The following is a 16,688-nucleotide window of genomic DNA, read 5'->3' on the forward strand; positions in this document are numbered from 1 at the left end:
AATGGTTGTACAGAGTCTTCTGAAAGGTCACATTGCAATCAGCAGCCCCTGAAGCAAATGTCAGAATCTTTCAAAAGCTTTGACACTTGCAGGGGCAGTATGTTTACAGTTCAAAATCACATCAAAATCAGAAACTCCTCTGGTAAATATCAGCCTGTTATTGCAGAAAAAAATCCATAGAAGAATTATTATCTCTCTGTTATTGTTGTAATGAGACCGCTTGTTGATTCCCGGTTGCTCAGCCCTGAAATAATCACACAGAAACTGTATTTAAATCACTGCTTGGCTCATTAGCTCTAGCTTCTTACTGGCTAACTTTTATATCTTAATTTAACCCATTTCTAGTAATCTGTGTATCGCCACAAGGTCATGGCCTACCAGCAAAGTTTCAGCACATCCATCTCTAGCAGAGGCTCCATGGCTTCTCTCCGACTCTGCTATTCTTTCTCCCAGCATTCAGTTTAGTTTTCCCTGCCTAACTAAGTTCTGACCTAATGCAGGTCCAAAGCAGTTTCTATATTCATTAATGGTAATCACAGTACACAAAGGGGAATCCCACATCACTGCTATAGTGTCCAATACAAGTTTTATAGAATTAGTTATATGATGTTTGATGTAGTGATATTTGGGTTTTTTATTTGTGCATAAGTGTTTAAATTTTTTTTTCTTCCTAGGGGCTAGTGAGACAGTTGGTTCTTCCGTGAAGCACGGCTGCAGGCCATTGAATTCTCTGGAACTTCCCAAGGCAAGAGAGTGGTGAGCAGCCACACACCTTCAGCCCGCAGCATGCCAGCACTGTCAACCGGATCTGCTGGAGAAATGGGTATGAGAACCCAAGGGGACAATTTTCCCTACATTCTTACTTGTTAGTATTGTTCTCAGTGACTGTAGCCTTGTAGGCGCAAACAAGCCACATTTGTTTCTCTGTGACCTACATGAGAGGCATAATATAAGCCCTAACAAGCTCTGGACTAGACAGAAGTACTGTGGGATATTCAGGCTGCTTCCTTCTCCAGGTGGTGGTAGTGACACATGCCTATACCCTTGTCTTGCGTTTGGAACAACACTATGCATTTAATTGCTTAAAATGAAGTATTTGAGAAAGCCCAGTGTTCTGGCAAATACTGGTAATACCCATCTCCACTGCCGTCCCTCATGTTTAACAGCAGGCATGAAATGTTTGCCATGCTTGCTTCAGACCTCTTGCTTCCTATTTTATTTCTCTGCCTTCATTCTCTCTCCATTTTTCTCTCTCTCTCTTTCTGGTTTTTTACAAATATTGTTTATTTTAATGAAGATGGTACAGATGATGTCCCTTGAAAACCCATATCCGAGGCCAAAAACTTCAAACAGAATCAAAAGGAGCAGTGTCTGTTGCGTATACTTCTGCAAGAGTTACTTTCCTACTAACTGCTGATGGAAATTACAGCTTTCCTGGGATCTTCAGGCAGCCCGCCTTACTCTTAGGACGCGTTCTTTCTCTCCGGTGAAGCCATCCTGGAGTTAGCCGTCACTCTCATGGTATCTGTTGTCTTGACTACAAAAGTGATGCTCTTCTTTTGGTCCAGACCCTCAGATTTTAAAAGTAACTTCAAGCTGAGGAAAGGTCATTTTCCCAGAGTTCAGGTCTCTGAAGACCTTTCATCTCCCACTGAAAACCATGGTCCAGGAATGGAGCAACCGCATGCTGGAACTTCAGGGCCAACTGGAAGGTGACAGGAAAGCTCCCACTGGTCCATCTTTTTATCACCACAACCTGAAAATGCATGGTCCTGAAATGGGTAGCCTCTCTCTACACACATGAAATTGTTTTAAATAAAAAGGGCAATATTAAGGGAGCTGAGGTCTAATCACCAAAAATCAGCACAGCAAAAAACCATCAAGAATGAATATTGAATGCTTAGAGTTCAGATTACCAGATTTTTCAGATTACCAGATTTTCTAAAGAGATGGAGTGCCAGTATTTAGTTTTCATTTTGAATACCACATTACAAAAGAACTATTTTTAAAAATGAAAAAGGATTGAGGTAAAAAGGGGGAAAGAAAAGAATTATCTAAACCCTCAAATAATCCCCGCTTGTTCCTGATAAGCTTCTATCCCATCTTCTTCCTTCTCCATTCCCAGTTCTTTTGCAGTATGATTATCAGCAATTCTCTGACAATCAAATAGAAAGCTGAATGAATTCACTGGAGCTCCCTGTCTTTGACAGTGAGATGTGTTGTCATTTTCATATTGAAATGTATCTCACTACTATCCTGTCCAATAACTTTGAGTTTAATGTATTCTCCTTTCTTCTTATCCCCTTATTCCTCAGTTGAAGGTTTTACCTCTTGTTCAGACATGGTGATGGCGACTCCATCTGGGAGTGTCTGAGGTACCACAGTGGCCTCTGGCAGACAGAACCTCACTCTCAGGTTCACAAACCTGTCTCTTCCCACAGCACAGCACCACAGCTGCAGTGACTTCTGCTATGGCTTGCCTGCTTTGATTCTCTTAATCTATCACCAGAGATAAAATATATCTGGAAGTCCCTACATATCCTTAAGAAGTTATATGAAAACTGAACAGTGGGCTGTTGCTATGACTCACTGGGTAAAGGCACTTGCTGCCAAGCCAGATGACCTGAGTTCACTCCCTGGGGTCCACATCATAGAAGGAGATCTACTTCTGAAAGTTGCCCTTTGACCTTCACACTCCGTCCATGCACACTCACAATAAATAAGTAAATATTAAAAACAACGTCATCTGACTACTCAATAAGTCCCATAAATTGCAAGATTTAGTGGCCTATAGAATATTATTTATATTTATAAATATTTCTTAGACACATCACATATATAAAAACATCTCCTTTCTGACCCAGTTTAGCAGATAGCTTCCTTGCTATCAGCACTGCTTAAATATGGATTTTTGGATGTATTGTTGAACTGTTCAAAATAAGGGGGAGGGACTAGGGCTGAAATCACTAGACTGTATGTTTTAATGTGCGTGAGCACTGGATTTAATCTTTAACACAAAAGAGACAGAAAAAGAATGAGTGCGGGTGGGAAATAGGTTGTGCAAACATTTACTTTGTGTTTGTTTGGATTTGTTTGAGACAGGGTTTTGCTTTGTATATCCTAGAATAGCCTTTAAACTCACTGTCTTCCTGCCTCAGTCACGCAAGGTCAGTGAGCATTGTGAATGACACCATGCCCAGGCTATGCCTTGAAGTTTGAAGACTCCTTAAAAGAAGTGGCAACATAACATAGCTGAAAACAATGTCCCGTATGTCACTGCGGTCATGGTGTCCTGATCTTAGGGATCACCTACTCTTGCCAGCTGAGGGAGCCATCTCCACCCACTCGTTCCAGTCATGGGCACCACATTTACCCTGTCCAGTTACTGTTCCGCCAGTTGTCATTGTTTTCAATGTAAGCTGCATTCACTCTGCAAGTGCAGTCTGGCTTGTCTCTGTCCATCTGCAGCCATTTCCCCTACTAGTGATTTGGACTGTGGATTTTTTTTTTTTGTTGGAAGTTTTATTTTTTGTTAAATTCTGTTAAACTAGTTTTTTTTTTTTTAATCCCTCAGGATGTTAATTTGCAAGTCAACTCCTTTGAATATTTTCTTTTTAGTTTTTATTTAGTTCTGTGTTTTGTTTAACTATGTAAAATGAATAATTGAACATTTGTGGTGACAGGGTAATTATAGCTGAAATTTTTCTAGCCATCAGTGTATTGTGGTTGTGCAGTACATTTTATGCTTCACTATTCACCAAGATTGTGTTAGCTTAATTGATAACAAAGTATTGCTAATGAGGTTTAACTCACAGACTGATGAGAATAAGCGTTTATAACTGAGCGCTGTCATTCACAGAAAATAGCATAGACAGTATGTAATTTATAAAGAGCTTTTCCACACAGCTGTGCCACTTAGAGCACAAATGTACTGGCGGTGACACCTGCTTTCTGGTGCTTTTGAACCCGTGTGTCTGAAGATTTGAGTTAGGTGTAGAAGACATGCCTGTTCCCAGGTCAGTGCACTCACGGATGCCACAATGGGTTGTGTGCATTGTATGTTTAGTGTTCCTGGGTAGATCTCCTGTACTGGTGCAGTTGAAGTACTCATGTCCTATTGCTTAGCAACATTGTTGATATTATCTTGCCATTGAGTCTCCAAGAGAATAAAGTTAGAGTTTTACAAATGGTCATGGGCCCAATCACAGAAGAAAGGCATCTGACTTTAGTGTCTGTACTTGTTACAGTCACTGGGAAAATGCCATGTGTATTTGTGGTTTCCAAATGTGTGTTTTGGTGTGTGTACTTATGCACATGTGGAGGTCAGAGAAAGATGTAGGTAGCCTGCTCTACCATTCGGTGTCCTGTTCCTTTGAAGTAGGGTTTCTCACCAAACATGGGGCTAGGCTGTGGGTAGCCAGCAAGCAAGCCTTATTCATCCTCCTGTCTCCTTGCCACATTCATGCACTCACATGTATGTGCTCATACACACATACACACACACACACACACACACACACATGCACACACACACGTGCACCACATCTGGCTTTTTATGTGGGTGCTGGGAATTCAAACTCAGGTTTTTGTGCTTACACAGAAAGCACTTTTACTCTCTGACCTATTTCCTCAGCCTCCAGAAATGCTTTTTAATGAAACAATCTTAGCATTCATCTATCTTCCTCTTTTTGCTTATTTCATGAAGAAAAAAATGAATTTTGTAAGTACAACATGAGAAGATTCTCGTCTCCTCAGTCTCACTTCCTTTCTCGCCTTGGTAAATATTCTTCAAGAACTGTGGGTGCACTCAGTGTTTTTCATAGTTCAGATGTGCCTCAGTTGTAGAGCGCATGGTTAGCATGTGTAAGTCCCAGGGTTTGATCAGTGGCACCAGAAAAACATATGTTTGACTCTTCTTAAAACAATCAAAACCTCACAGATTTTATTATAGATCACAGATTGTATTATTCTGTTTCTTTCCTCTTGCAGTGCTTGGGATTAGAACTCTGTGCATACTAGGCAGGTACTCTGCCTCTGAGCTACATCCCCAACCCTGTTCTGTAACCATGCTGTTTACATGTTACAACCCTGTTTGCAGCATGGTTACATGCTGCAAATGCTGTTTGCAGGGAATATGTGAATGTATACAGTGTGTCATGAATGTTTATTCACATATCTGCCGACATATCTGCATCATCTATGGACTCATGCTATTTCATGTAACTTCACAATGTTGTGGTCCACAATGCTGTAAGGTGCATGCATGATGCAAAGTGCTGATTTTTGCTCCTGTTGTAAATATTTGGGCAGGAAAGATGCATACATATAATAATGTTGTAAAATTATTTTGCAGACTTGTTAAGCCAGTTAGTTATGTATGGAGTGCATTAGAGATTCCAGCCATTCTTGCCAGTGTTCAGTGCTGTCAATCTTTGTAGTTGCTGCCATCTGATGGGGTACAAAGTGTTAAAGGTGGGTTATTCCTTCTGTGAAACATATTTCCATTGTTTAATATACTTTTCTGTCTGGAATATGTCTATTCAAACCTGTTTTCAACCATTGTGCTGTCTTACATTGTTCTAATTGACTTGCAGAATTTCTTATTTTACATTTTATATATTAATTCTTTGTGCCATTTATTTTAGCTGGGCCACTTTTTTTTTTAAAGCTTCCCCCTCAAATAGTCCCATTTCATTTAGAGAGTTGAAAATCATGTAAGCACCTCTTGGTTATTGCTTTTCCCCCTTGCCCTAGAGCATATATGTTGTCTAAGATTTCTTTTAATAAATTTAAAGATTTGTTTTTACACATGGAATTTTAATCTGACTGTAGTTTGAATGCAAAGTGAGACAGAGATCTAACCTTCTTTTCTCACACAGATTGTCAACTATCTTAGAATTAATGATCCTATATTCCATTCTTTCACATAAGTTTGTGGTTTTTCCTTTTCCATATATGAGTACGATGCACATTCTTGGTTCTCTTTCTAGATTATAATGACCTGTTGATTTCATCTTAAAATTTTTAATAATCCAATTTTTATTATAATTTTAGAATTACAAAGGTATTGTTGAAAGTTGCAGTGTACCTTACACCCAGCTTCTTCTGTTGTTAACGTTCTTCATTCATCCATGTGCCAAACTCCTTTCGGTTGATGAACTGATGTATATACACTGACTCTAACCAAAATCCCTTTCTGTTTCCTTAGTTCTCTGGAGCCTCATGCTCCCCTCTCCCTTTGGTTCCAGGCTGTCATTTGGAGTAGCATGCTGCATGCAAGTTTGTGACTTGTTAGGCTGCTCTAGGGTTTGACTGCCATCCTTAGTGACATTGAGGGATGTTAGTCAGCATATTGTAAGGTTCTCTGAGTTTGAATTTGTCTTGTGTTTTTCTCACAAAGGGATGAGAGTTATGTGCTTTGGGGAGTCAGTAATTGAAGTAAATGCCTATGAAATCATTGGAAAGGGTCTTACTGTGAACTGCTGATGCTGACATTCCTCTGGCTCTCAGTTGCTCACATCCCCCTCTAGGGTGAAATGTCTGTGTACGTTTCCTGGATTTTTGCCCTTTTCTCTCCATTTATTCACTTGCTCATTGTTGGTATTGACTAGTGTCTGTGTGGCTTACGTTTAGGGTTATAATCCAGCACTGTTTTATGTTGTTACCCCAGTTAGGCGAACTTTGCCTGTTGGAAGTTCTTTCTGTAAGTTCCTTTGAAAGCCTCCATCAGTGTGGGCTTGCTGATTGTCTAGTACTTTCCTACTCTGACAGCCAAGGGACATCAGCTCATCTGCCCTATTCCTCAAGTAGCCATGTTTCCAATGAGCCTAGTTTCTTTCTGGGGGGAGAATAGGATTAAAAACGGAAACTTGGGCAGTTGTTTTGTTTAGGATTCAGTTGCTGTGAAGTGACAACATGAGCTTGACAGTTCTTGTAAAGGAAAAAAACATTTAATTGGGGTGGCTTACATTCGTCAAGATTTTGTCTATTATCGTCATAGTGTAACATTGTGTTGTGCAGGCAGACATTGTGCTGGAGAAGGAGCTGATATTCATTCATCTTGACTTGCAGACAACAGGAAGTGGTCTGAGACACTGGTCGTGATTTGAACACATATGAGACCTCAAAACCTGCCTTCATAGTGACACACTCCATCCAACAAAGCCATACCTCCTAGTAGTTCCATTCCCTTTGAGGGCCATTTTCCTTCTTTTTATTTATTTATTTATTTGAAATTTCTGCCTCCTCTCCGCCTCCCTTTTCCCTCCCCCTCTCTACCTCCCTTCCCTCTCTAGTTCTAAGAGCAGTCAGGGTTTCCTGCCCTATGGGAAGTCCCCCTCCATCCAGGTCTATAAAGGTGAGCATCCAAACAAACCAGGCTCCCACAAAGTCTGTCCATGCAGTAGAATCAAAACCCAGTGCCATTGTCCTTGACTTCTCAGTCAGCCTTCATTGCCAGCCACATTCAGAATGTCCAGTTTGATCATATGCTCCATCAGTCCCAGTCCAACCATTTTCCTTCAAATCACCGTATTCCATGACCTGGCCCCCAAAGACTCGGAGCCATATCATAATGCAAAAATACATTTAGTACAACCTCAAAAGTCCCCATAGTCTCATATAAGAGTCTCAAATTTATGTAAAAATCTAAATTTCAAAGTCTCTTTTGTGGTTCATGCAATCTCTAATTGTCATCCTCTGTAAAATCAAAGTCAAAAAGGAGATCACATGCTTCCAGAATAATGGTGCAGGATATACGTGACAATTTCAGAACATAGTGAAGAAGGAGCATAGTGAGGAAATACTGGACCAACTTAGTACTGAAAAACAGCTGGGAAAACTCCAAACTCCACATCTCCATGTCTGATGTCAAAGCCCTGTTCAGATCTCCAATTCCTTTCATCTTTGTTGACTGCAACACTTTTCTCTTGGACTAGTTGGACTCCCTGGCAGCAGTTCTCCTCAGCAGGTATTCCATGACTCTGGTGTTTCTAACATCTTGGGGTCTCGAAGACAACCTGTGTTTCAGCTTCACAGCTTCACACAATCACCTCTCTAGGCCTCTATTTGCGGACACCCTTGACACATGCCTGACCTTAGTGGCTTTCCTTAGTCATGGGGGCGAGGGGAGATTCCATAACTCCTCTCTTCTGTCCTTCACTCCAGAACCACAAGCCAAAGCTGCCAAATTCTGCTGATAACTGGGGCTGGAATATGGGCCCCTTGTCCAATTACATCTTCACTACTTTCCTATTTTTCAATAGTTTCCTTCGCTGCCTAAGATTGGTTGTATTGAAATTTTCTCTGTCGACAGTACTGGCCTTGAACTCACAGATCTTTCAATTACATCTTCATTTAAGCCTTAGCCAGACTCTTCAGACAAGGGCCCTTTACTAAAATTCTTTACCAAAATATCACAGGAATTATCTCTAGGCAACATATTAAAGGTCTTTTCCTCTGAAACCTCTTGAGCCATCTCCTCACAGTTCCAGTCACTCCCAGCACCACTGTCTTCCATGTCCCTACTGATATGGCTCATTAAGAGCACCTAAAAGCATTCCACTGCATTCCTAACCCAAAGTCTGAATTCCTTCAAACAAAAACATGATCAAACCTATCACAGCAAGACCTGAGTCCCTGGTACCAACTTCTTTCTTAATTAGGGTTTCAATTGCTGTGAAGAGATACCATGACCATAGTAATTCTTATAAAGGATAAGCATTTAATTGGAGTGGCTTATATTTTTAGAGGTTTAGCTCATTATTATCATAGTGCAACATTGTGGCGTGAGAGCAGGCATAGTATGGAGAAAGAGCTGTGATTCCTTCATCTTGACTTGCAGGTAACAGAAAGTGAACTAAGACATTGGGTATGGCTTGAGCCCATCTCCACAGTGACACACTTCCCCAACAAGGAATACTTCAACAAGACCATACTTCCTAATAGTGCCACTCCCTTTGGGAGTTATTTTCTTTCTAACCACCACAGTGACTTTAGACCCTCTCAGCAGATGTCTAACAGAGAAGAGACATGGATATGTATTTACTTACCCATGTCTAAAGACCCATAAGGCCATACACATATTTTTGTGTAGGTCAGTTGTGGTTGTAGTCAGCTAATGTAAACATTTGCCGATGTTTCATCTCTACATTAGTAAGTAGATAGTTTTAGGCTTTACCCTTTGCACATCTGTAAATTCCTTCCTCAGGAGAGTGATCCCACCTTTCATTCAGTTACTCATTCAAATACAGGGTATGTGAATTGCAATGTTAGAATTGTCTCGCTGCGGAATATGCCGATCTTCAGCTAGAGTTTATCCTACGATTTTTATTCCTGTAATAGAGCATGGTTTAAAAGAATCTTATAGAATCATGCCTTGGCTGAATGTTAGTTTTAATTTTGTAATTTCATCAAATATTATTTGTATAAACATATAATGTAAAATATATTTGTACAGAAATGAATGTAAAACCTTTATAAGCACAGTTTTAAAAAGAGCTAGTAACACCAATGTCCGTGTGACTACCACCTCCAGTAGGAAACTGGAGACCTTGGAAATGCTCACTTCTTAGCCATACCCCCTGAGAGACAGGGTTCTGGGAAACATGGTACCTGCATACCATACTGTGTTGTTTATGATTTGTCTAAGTAGTCCTTTGCAATATGGTAGACTTTTGTTAACTTTCTTCTTTTAATTGTTTTTATTAAGAAGCAGGAATTGATCTATTTTCGTATGTGATTCTTCACAGGCATGAACTTTAAAGTGGTCATTCATACCTCCTCAGCATCTTCTTACTTAGGAGAAAATGCTGTAAGTTCTTTTTGAAGAAAAGGGCTGGGGAGTTGGTTTAGTTGGTGAAGTGGTTGCTATGAAAGTCTGAGGACTTGGATTTGAACCCCCAGAACCCATGTAAAGTTCAGAGCAGTAGTGAGTATCTGTAATCCCAGTGCTTTTATGAGTAGATGGGAGTGGCAGGCAGGTAAGTCCCCAGAAGCCTGAGGGTGAAGTAACCTGGCTTACATAGTTTAAACAAGAGAATTTGTCTCAAACAAGGTGAAAGACCAGGATGGACACCCAAATTTGTCTTCTGATCTCTGCACATGCACTGTGGTACACACCCACCTACACACACACACACACACACACACACACACACACACGTTCACACATCATATACAAATGATCAAATAAAGAGCACTAAGTGAATTAAGTTAGCTGTAGAGAAGGCTTCCAAAGCAAATAAAAGAGGTATCTAGGTAGACTATTTTTATAATAGAGTTTTAGGTACTTGGTTTCTGCACACAGTGCTTACCTGGTCAGCAAACAAGGCTTTATTTTGTTGTAGCCTTAACTATTACAAAGTAAATTTTTCCTTCTCTTTGTAAAAAAAAAAAATAGCACAGTTCAGAATGTGTAAAGTTGGCATGTTGACTTTGTTTCTTGATAAATAGGGATTTAAAGGAATTAGAACTAGAAAGACTAGGCTCACATCAATGCTGGTGAGAGCTCTATTATTCACAGTCCTCTCCTCTTTGAGGCAGGTCTCTGGCCTCAAACTCACGCTGCCTCCTGAGTGGTGGGGTTAATGTTCCCACCACACCTGCATCGCAAAAATGTCTCTTACACTGACTTTTCATGGCACGATTTAGATGCAGTGAGATGACTGCTTTTAATGTGGAGCCATCTATCTTAATGGATCGTTTTCATGCAAACTGAAACTCCAGAGTTCAGTGCCCTTTGCAGGAAGTATCCTCACTGTCTAACTGAGTTGAAGCAGCACCTTATCCTTTATTCAGCTCTTGGAGTCTTAGCTTTGCCAGCCACTATTTTGACTGAGAAAAAAGAATTTACATTACCAGGTTCTCTTGAAAGCAAAATTTCATGTTTAGAGAAGAGTTGGGTGTGGATGGAAAGGTTGGGAAACATCGACTTCTCTGCTTTTAGGTACAAATCACTAATTTGTTATTTTGAACACAAATAAAACATTTTTATAGCTTGGATTATTTTTAAAAATCTATGTATGGAAACACCTTAGTTTTACTAGTCAACAATATCTTCTCTCTGATGACAATGGGTCTTGATACCTTTTGGATGACACGAAGTATCTTAGGATTTCACCTTGTGCATAGCTCAGCAACAGGTTTTTTGGGGATGTAGTGAAGGATATTCCAGGACAATGCTTGAAGAGAGAAGCATTATAGATAGTCCCATCCCCTGTGCTTGTTGGATTTTTTTGTGCTTGATACATATTAATAAGCATTGAGAGTACAGATGCATGATACAGCTCCACTTCCTACTTTATCTTGTTTAATTATATGTTAACATTTAATTAACAGTAATTTCCAAAAGATTAAAAAAAGTCCTATTGTGATATTTTAGCTTGTGTATTAGTTACTTTCTATTGCTATGATAAAACATCATGACCAAAGCAACTTGAAGAAGACAGATTTCATTTGGGCTTATGGCTAAAGGGAGATAAGGGTCCATCATGGCAGAGAATCATATTATCAAGTGCCAGGCATGGCTGCAGGAACAATAAGCTCGCATTTCAACCACTAACATGAAGCAGAGAGAGCAACTGGAAATGGTCTGGAGAGTTTAGACTCAGAAAGACTGTCTCTAGTGACATACTTCTACCAATAAAACAAAACATCCCCCAAATGGTGCTACCAACTGGGTGACCAGGCATTCAAGTCCTGTGAAGAACATTTTCATTCAAAGCCCCACCACTTGTCTATCCAACCTACTCCATCCTTGCTGACTCAGTAACTGGTTTGATATGATGTAAATGATTAGAGGGTGACTGTTGGCTATTGGCTATTGGTCTGTAAGTTTTAGAAGCCAGTTTTACTTTTCTATGCCTGTATCTTTTGTGTGAACAGTGCCAAGACAACATCAAAGTTCTTTCATGCTTGTTTTGGTGGTATTGGCATACTTTGTACAAAGCCACAGGCTACTGACTTGAAGTTAATTGCACACAGGAACCTCTTAAAGCCTAGAGATAGGCCTAGAGATAGGCCTAAACACGAATGTTCTGTGTGACTGTATGCACTTGCTTTCTGTTAACTCGCCCTGATTTTATAGACTTCGAGGTAATTGAATGAATTGCCTATTATTATTATTAACAAAGCTACAGTATTGGGATTGTTTAAGTTGTTCTGCATATTTAAAAATCTCAGTGTGCCAAATGCTTTAACGTTGTTTGAAGTTGAAGGATAGTGTAATGAGGACACTCTTTCTGTTGAATTCAAGTATTTTAGTCCTATAAGCCCGTTTGGAAATAAACTGTGCTTTAAATGAAAAAAAAAATGAGGCCCATTAGGAATGGCACTAAATAGTGCTGATTATTTTACCTTTAAGAAAGTGGAAAATTTACTTGGTGTCCCATTTTATTAATACCATAAAATTTAACAGTGTTGTTCTGGGCGTTGATATGCGTTCTTTACTGGTTATTAGCCCCAGGTTATAGTGAAGTGGTTTGGTTCACTGCCTGTTCATATTGGGTAGAATGCAAATATCAAAACTGAAAAAAAAAGCAAATCCATAGTTTTTCCTAGTTGCCGAGTCTTTTGCTGAATGCTTTCTAAACGTTTTGGTTGTTTCTTGTGTCCAGGGCGGCTGAACACAGAGGACTCCCTTTTTCTCATTTAGCATAGGCTTTATAGCTTCCCCAGACTCGAGCTGGTAATGAAGCTATGAGGGATATGACAAGAATGATGGCATTAAATTTCTCTAGACTACCAGTAAATGTTTCCACCCTGATGTCAGGAATGTAGAGCATCTGGAGTCTGCAAGTGGAGCGAACTGTTCACTGCAGGGACACTTTCTGAAAACTCTGAGCCATTTATTCCCCAGGGAACCACTACTGTCTTGTCTAGAATGTTGTATTTTTACAGAAGCAACTTCCTGGAGCTGGAATACTCCTCCACTCGTGCTTCTGCATTTTCTAGCAGTTTTCTTTTTAGGCCTGTCATTGTTTTGAGAATCTGTGCTACGTTTTAGCATTAAATGAATTTCTTTTGGTTAGCACTGAGTTACGTTTGACAAATGTAGTGAAAAAAAGTAGAAAATGAATTATTCTAAATAAATTATAATTTATATGATGAGATTGTGGTCTATGGTTTGTGATCTTTTCCCTCAGGTTTTCAGAGCATCTGGGATATGTACAATGACACTTTTTATATTGTCGATGGCCTAGATTTATTTTCTTAACAAATGCTATAGAGAGCTAGGGAGACAGTTCAGTTAGTAATATGCCTGCCATGCAAGAATGAGGGTCTGATTTTGGATCCTTAGCTCAATAGCAGGGTGGCACAAATCTCTAATCCTGGCATGGGGTGGATGGAGACAGCCAGACCCCTTTAACTTTCTAGCTAGCTATTTTATCTAACCAGTGAACTACAAGTTTAGTGAGAGGCTGTCTCCAAAAGCTAGGTGGGGACTGACTAAAAAAGATGATTGATGTTCACTGCTGGCTGCCATAGGCTTTAGCATGCGCACACACACACACACACACACACACACACACACACACACACACACACACACACCCCACACCTACACAAAGCAATAGTGAGGAAATGAGAAGGAATTTTTAGACATTTTCTGTTTCTGTGTCTGTGTGCTCAATATGTTTGCCCTGGGGACCAGAGTTCACCCTCAGGTGTCACCAGTCCTCAGGTGCTTCTGCTGTTTTTCTATTTAAGGACCATCTGGCTCACTGGCCTGGTGCTTGCTGATGGGTTAGGCTGGCCTCTAAAACCTTGAAATTTCAAGCCTATGGCATCACAGTTTTCATTTTTTTTATGTGGGTTCTGGGGCTCAAACCCAGGTCATCACCAGCTAAATTATCTTCCCAGCCTCTACCTCTTTTGTTTGTTTGTTTCTTGAGATAGTGACTTGTATAGCCACATCTGGCCTTGAACTCCTGTTCATCCTGCCTCCACTTCCTGAGCAATAAATGCACTAAGACTACCAGCCTCTATTAGTTTCAAAATTATCGAAATCATGGCTTTATTTATTTATTTAGGCAAGGTTTCTCTGTAGCTTTGGACCTGTCCTGGAACTACCTCTGTAGTCCAGGCTGGCCTCGAACTCACAGAGATCTGCCTCTCTCTGCCTTCCTAGTGCTGGGATTAAGAGGGTGCACTTCCACCACTTGGCTGTGCCACCACTGCCTGGAGAAATCAAGATTTAACATTAAAGCAAATCTATCAGTGCCTATTATATAGAACACATAAAGCTGTGGCTTTGCTCCACTTGTTCAAGGTGTGCGGTTTACCAATGGAGTAAACAGTGCTGGTGTCACCACAGTCCTTTATTCTGAAGGCTCATTTCTATAGAATCATATTGCTTCATCTTTTTTGTCCCCAGCTATAGCCTGCTCCCTGCTCCCAGCCCCCAGCCACCTCCCAAGCATCCCTGTCTCATTTGAACCCAGGGATTCAACTTAGGTTCTTCAACTTAGGTTCTTGTGGTCCCCTCCCTCTGTACAGAGTTGAGGCTAGCTGAATTTCTATTCTCATGCCTGCTTCTCACTTTGCTCAGGCCTCCTGTGTACATTGCATGTCGGTTATTACTTTTATCTAGGCGTCTAGTCTACATAAGCATAAATAAATCACCTCCATGTAAGATGGGCTAGTGAAACCCCAACTAGTGTGTTTTGCTCGACAACTTCTTGGAGTTTTCTTTGGAAGCCAGGGTTTTTTTTCTTTCTGCTCTGCTTGTGGGTTGCTTTCATGTGGTGGCTTGTCCTGACTTTATAGTCATCTTGATGAAAAAGGGCTCCTGGTCATTAGATAAGCTTGGCAGCTGGGCAGTTTTCTTCTTATGTCCTCACCTGTTCTTGTCTTCCCATTCCCTACTGTCAGCCCCACATTAATGGTGGAGAAGATTATTTTAATAATAAAGATGAGTTTGTGCAGCTGTTCCTACCCACCATGCCTCTTTGTCCTTCATGATTTGTCATCACCATCACCATTCTGTGATTAGGTCGATATAAATTGTTTTTCCCCCTAACATGCATGTATACCTGGAGACAGATTTTACTTTAGGCTGCCAGCTCTCTCTCTCTCTCTCTCTCTCTCTCTCTCTCTCTCTCTCTCTCTCTCACACACACACACACACACACACACACACATACACACACACACACATACACACACACACACACACACACACACATAATTCCAAAAGCTTGACTTCTGACTTCTAGCTTCAGCTTGTTCCACTGGCTCATATAACTTAGCCTATTTATATTAATCTGTGTTTTGCCTCATGTTTTTTACCTCTCTTCTATCTTGTGTCTCCTGATTCCTCTCTGTATCCTCTGGCATTCCAATCCCATGCCTAGATGTATCTCTTCTTCTCAATCTGCCAGGAATTTCTGCCCAGCCTCTTTATGCCTAGCTGTTGGCCATTCAGCATGGTGAATGTGAATATGTGAGTATATGGGTGAGTGTGTGTGTGTATATACCACAAGAAAACCTGAGGAGTCATCTTCAGGCAGGCCATTTACTTCTTTTGATATAGGCTTTCTCGTTGGTCTGAAGTTCACCAGTTAGTCTAGATTGTCTGACCACCTAATGAGCCCAGAGATCTACCTGTCTCCAGCTCCCTAGGCAGTACCGGGCTTACAAAGTAGGTGCACACACTCAGTGTTTGTAAGCAGGCTCTGGGGATCTAGAGTAGCTGTTCTCAACCTGTGGGTCTCAACCCCTTTGGCAAACCTCCATCTCCAAAAATATTTACACTACAATTCATAACAGTAGCAAGATTACAGTAGCAACGAAATAATTTTATGATTGGGGTCACCACAAGATGAGGGACACTACTGAAATGTCAGGGGGGTGGGAGGCCAGTCAGATGCCTAGATACACTCCCAAAATCTCTGGTATGTCCTGCTGCTCCTGGGAGTGGAACATGGGTATAAACTTATAGGTCTATGCTAGTAGACCTGAATCTTATTTATCTTTCAAAAGCAATCCCTCTATCCACTTAGAAGTAATAGTCTTCTTCTAAGGACTGTTTGAGTTTACTATCTCTGACAGGTTTCTTCCTGATTTTAGCCTCCTTCCTCCAGTCTACTCTGTCAGAGTTAAATCCAGTGGCCAGGTTTCAGGCCTTCTTGTCCATCCTGTGTTTATAGGATGGATTGTTGATTCTTCCTAGACTTGGTTTTGAGATTCCAACCCTGGTCCTCCTCTCTGAGAGATTGTAGGTTCCTTTTCTTCTTGCATCATGCAACCTTGGGAAGGTGGACTGCTTTGTGCCTTCAGCCTCATACTCTTAGTAGTGTTACCAGGACTGTGGATTTAGATGCCATTTATGTCCCAAGTGCTGTCATTAGCCTCTCCTGCTCTGTTACTCTCCTGATGTCTATGTCCATTGTGTGTCTGCCTGCTGTCCGATAGCTATTTTAGATTCATCATGTCGAAACCTGAGCAGCCCTCTGTCCTCAGTGGCAACTTCCAAAACCCTTGGACCGTCCTTTTCCATCTTGTGTCCTCTGTGGTGCTGCTCCTCCCACTGCCTCCACTCTGCTATGCTAGTCTTGGTCCGCTTTGTGTTCTCCCACGGTCTGTGGGTGCACGCTCATAGCCCCAGCACTCTGCAGATGGAGACAGGCAGACAAATTTTTTTGAGGCCAACTTGGGCTATATACTGACACCATGTCTTTTTTTTACAA

At 40.8% G+C, this 16,688-nt stretch overlaps 1 protein-coding gene and 1 pseudogene across 2 annotated transcripts in view; one reads left to right on the plus strand and one right to left on the minus strand.

Moving 5' to 3' along the window:
- Mpp7 (MAGUK p55 scaffold protein 7) overlaps window positions 1-16,688 on the plus strand; it is a 210,486-nt gene that overhangs the window by 61,721 nt on the left and 132,077 nt on the right. For both annotated transcript variants that reach the window (XM_048460938.3, XM_085698908.2), the window contains one exon: window positions 675-823. In XM_048460938.3, coding sequence (XP_048316895.1) covers window positions 787-823 — 37 coding nt within the window. In that variant the 5' untranslated portion in view covers window positions 675-786. The remainder of the gene's footprint in view (window positions 1-674; window positions 824-16,688) is intronic.
- On the minus strand, window positions 2,063-2,343 carry LOC125417551 (small ubiquitin-related modifier 1 pseudogene; annotated as a pseudogene).

This window comes from Myodes glareolus, chromosome 14 (genome assembly GCF_982192425.1).
Source record: "Myodes glareolus chromosome 14, mMyoGla1.1, whole genome shotgun sequence".
Classification (NCBI taxonomy): Eukaryota; Metazoa; Chordata; class Mammalia; order Rodentia; family Cricetidae; genus Myodes; species Myodes glareolus.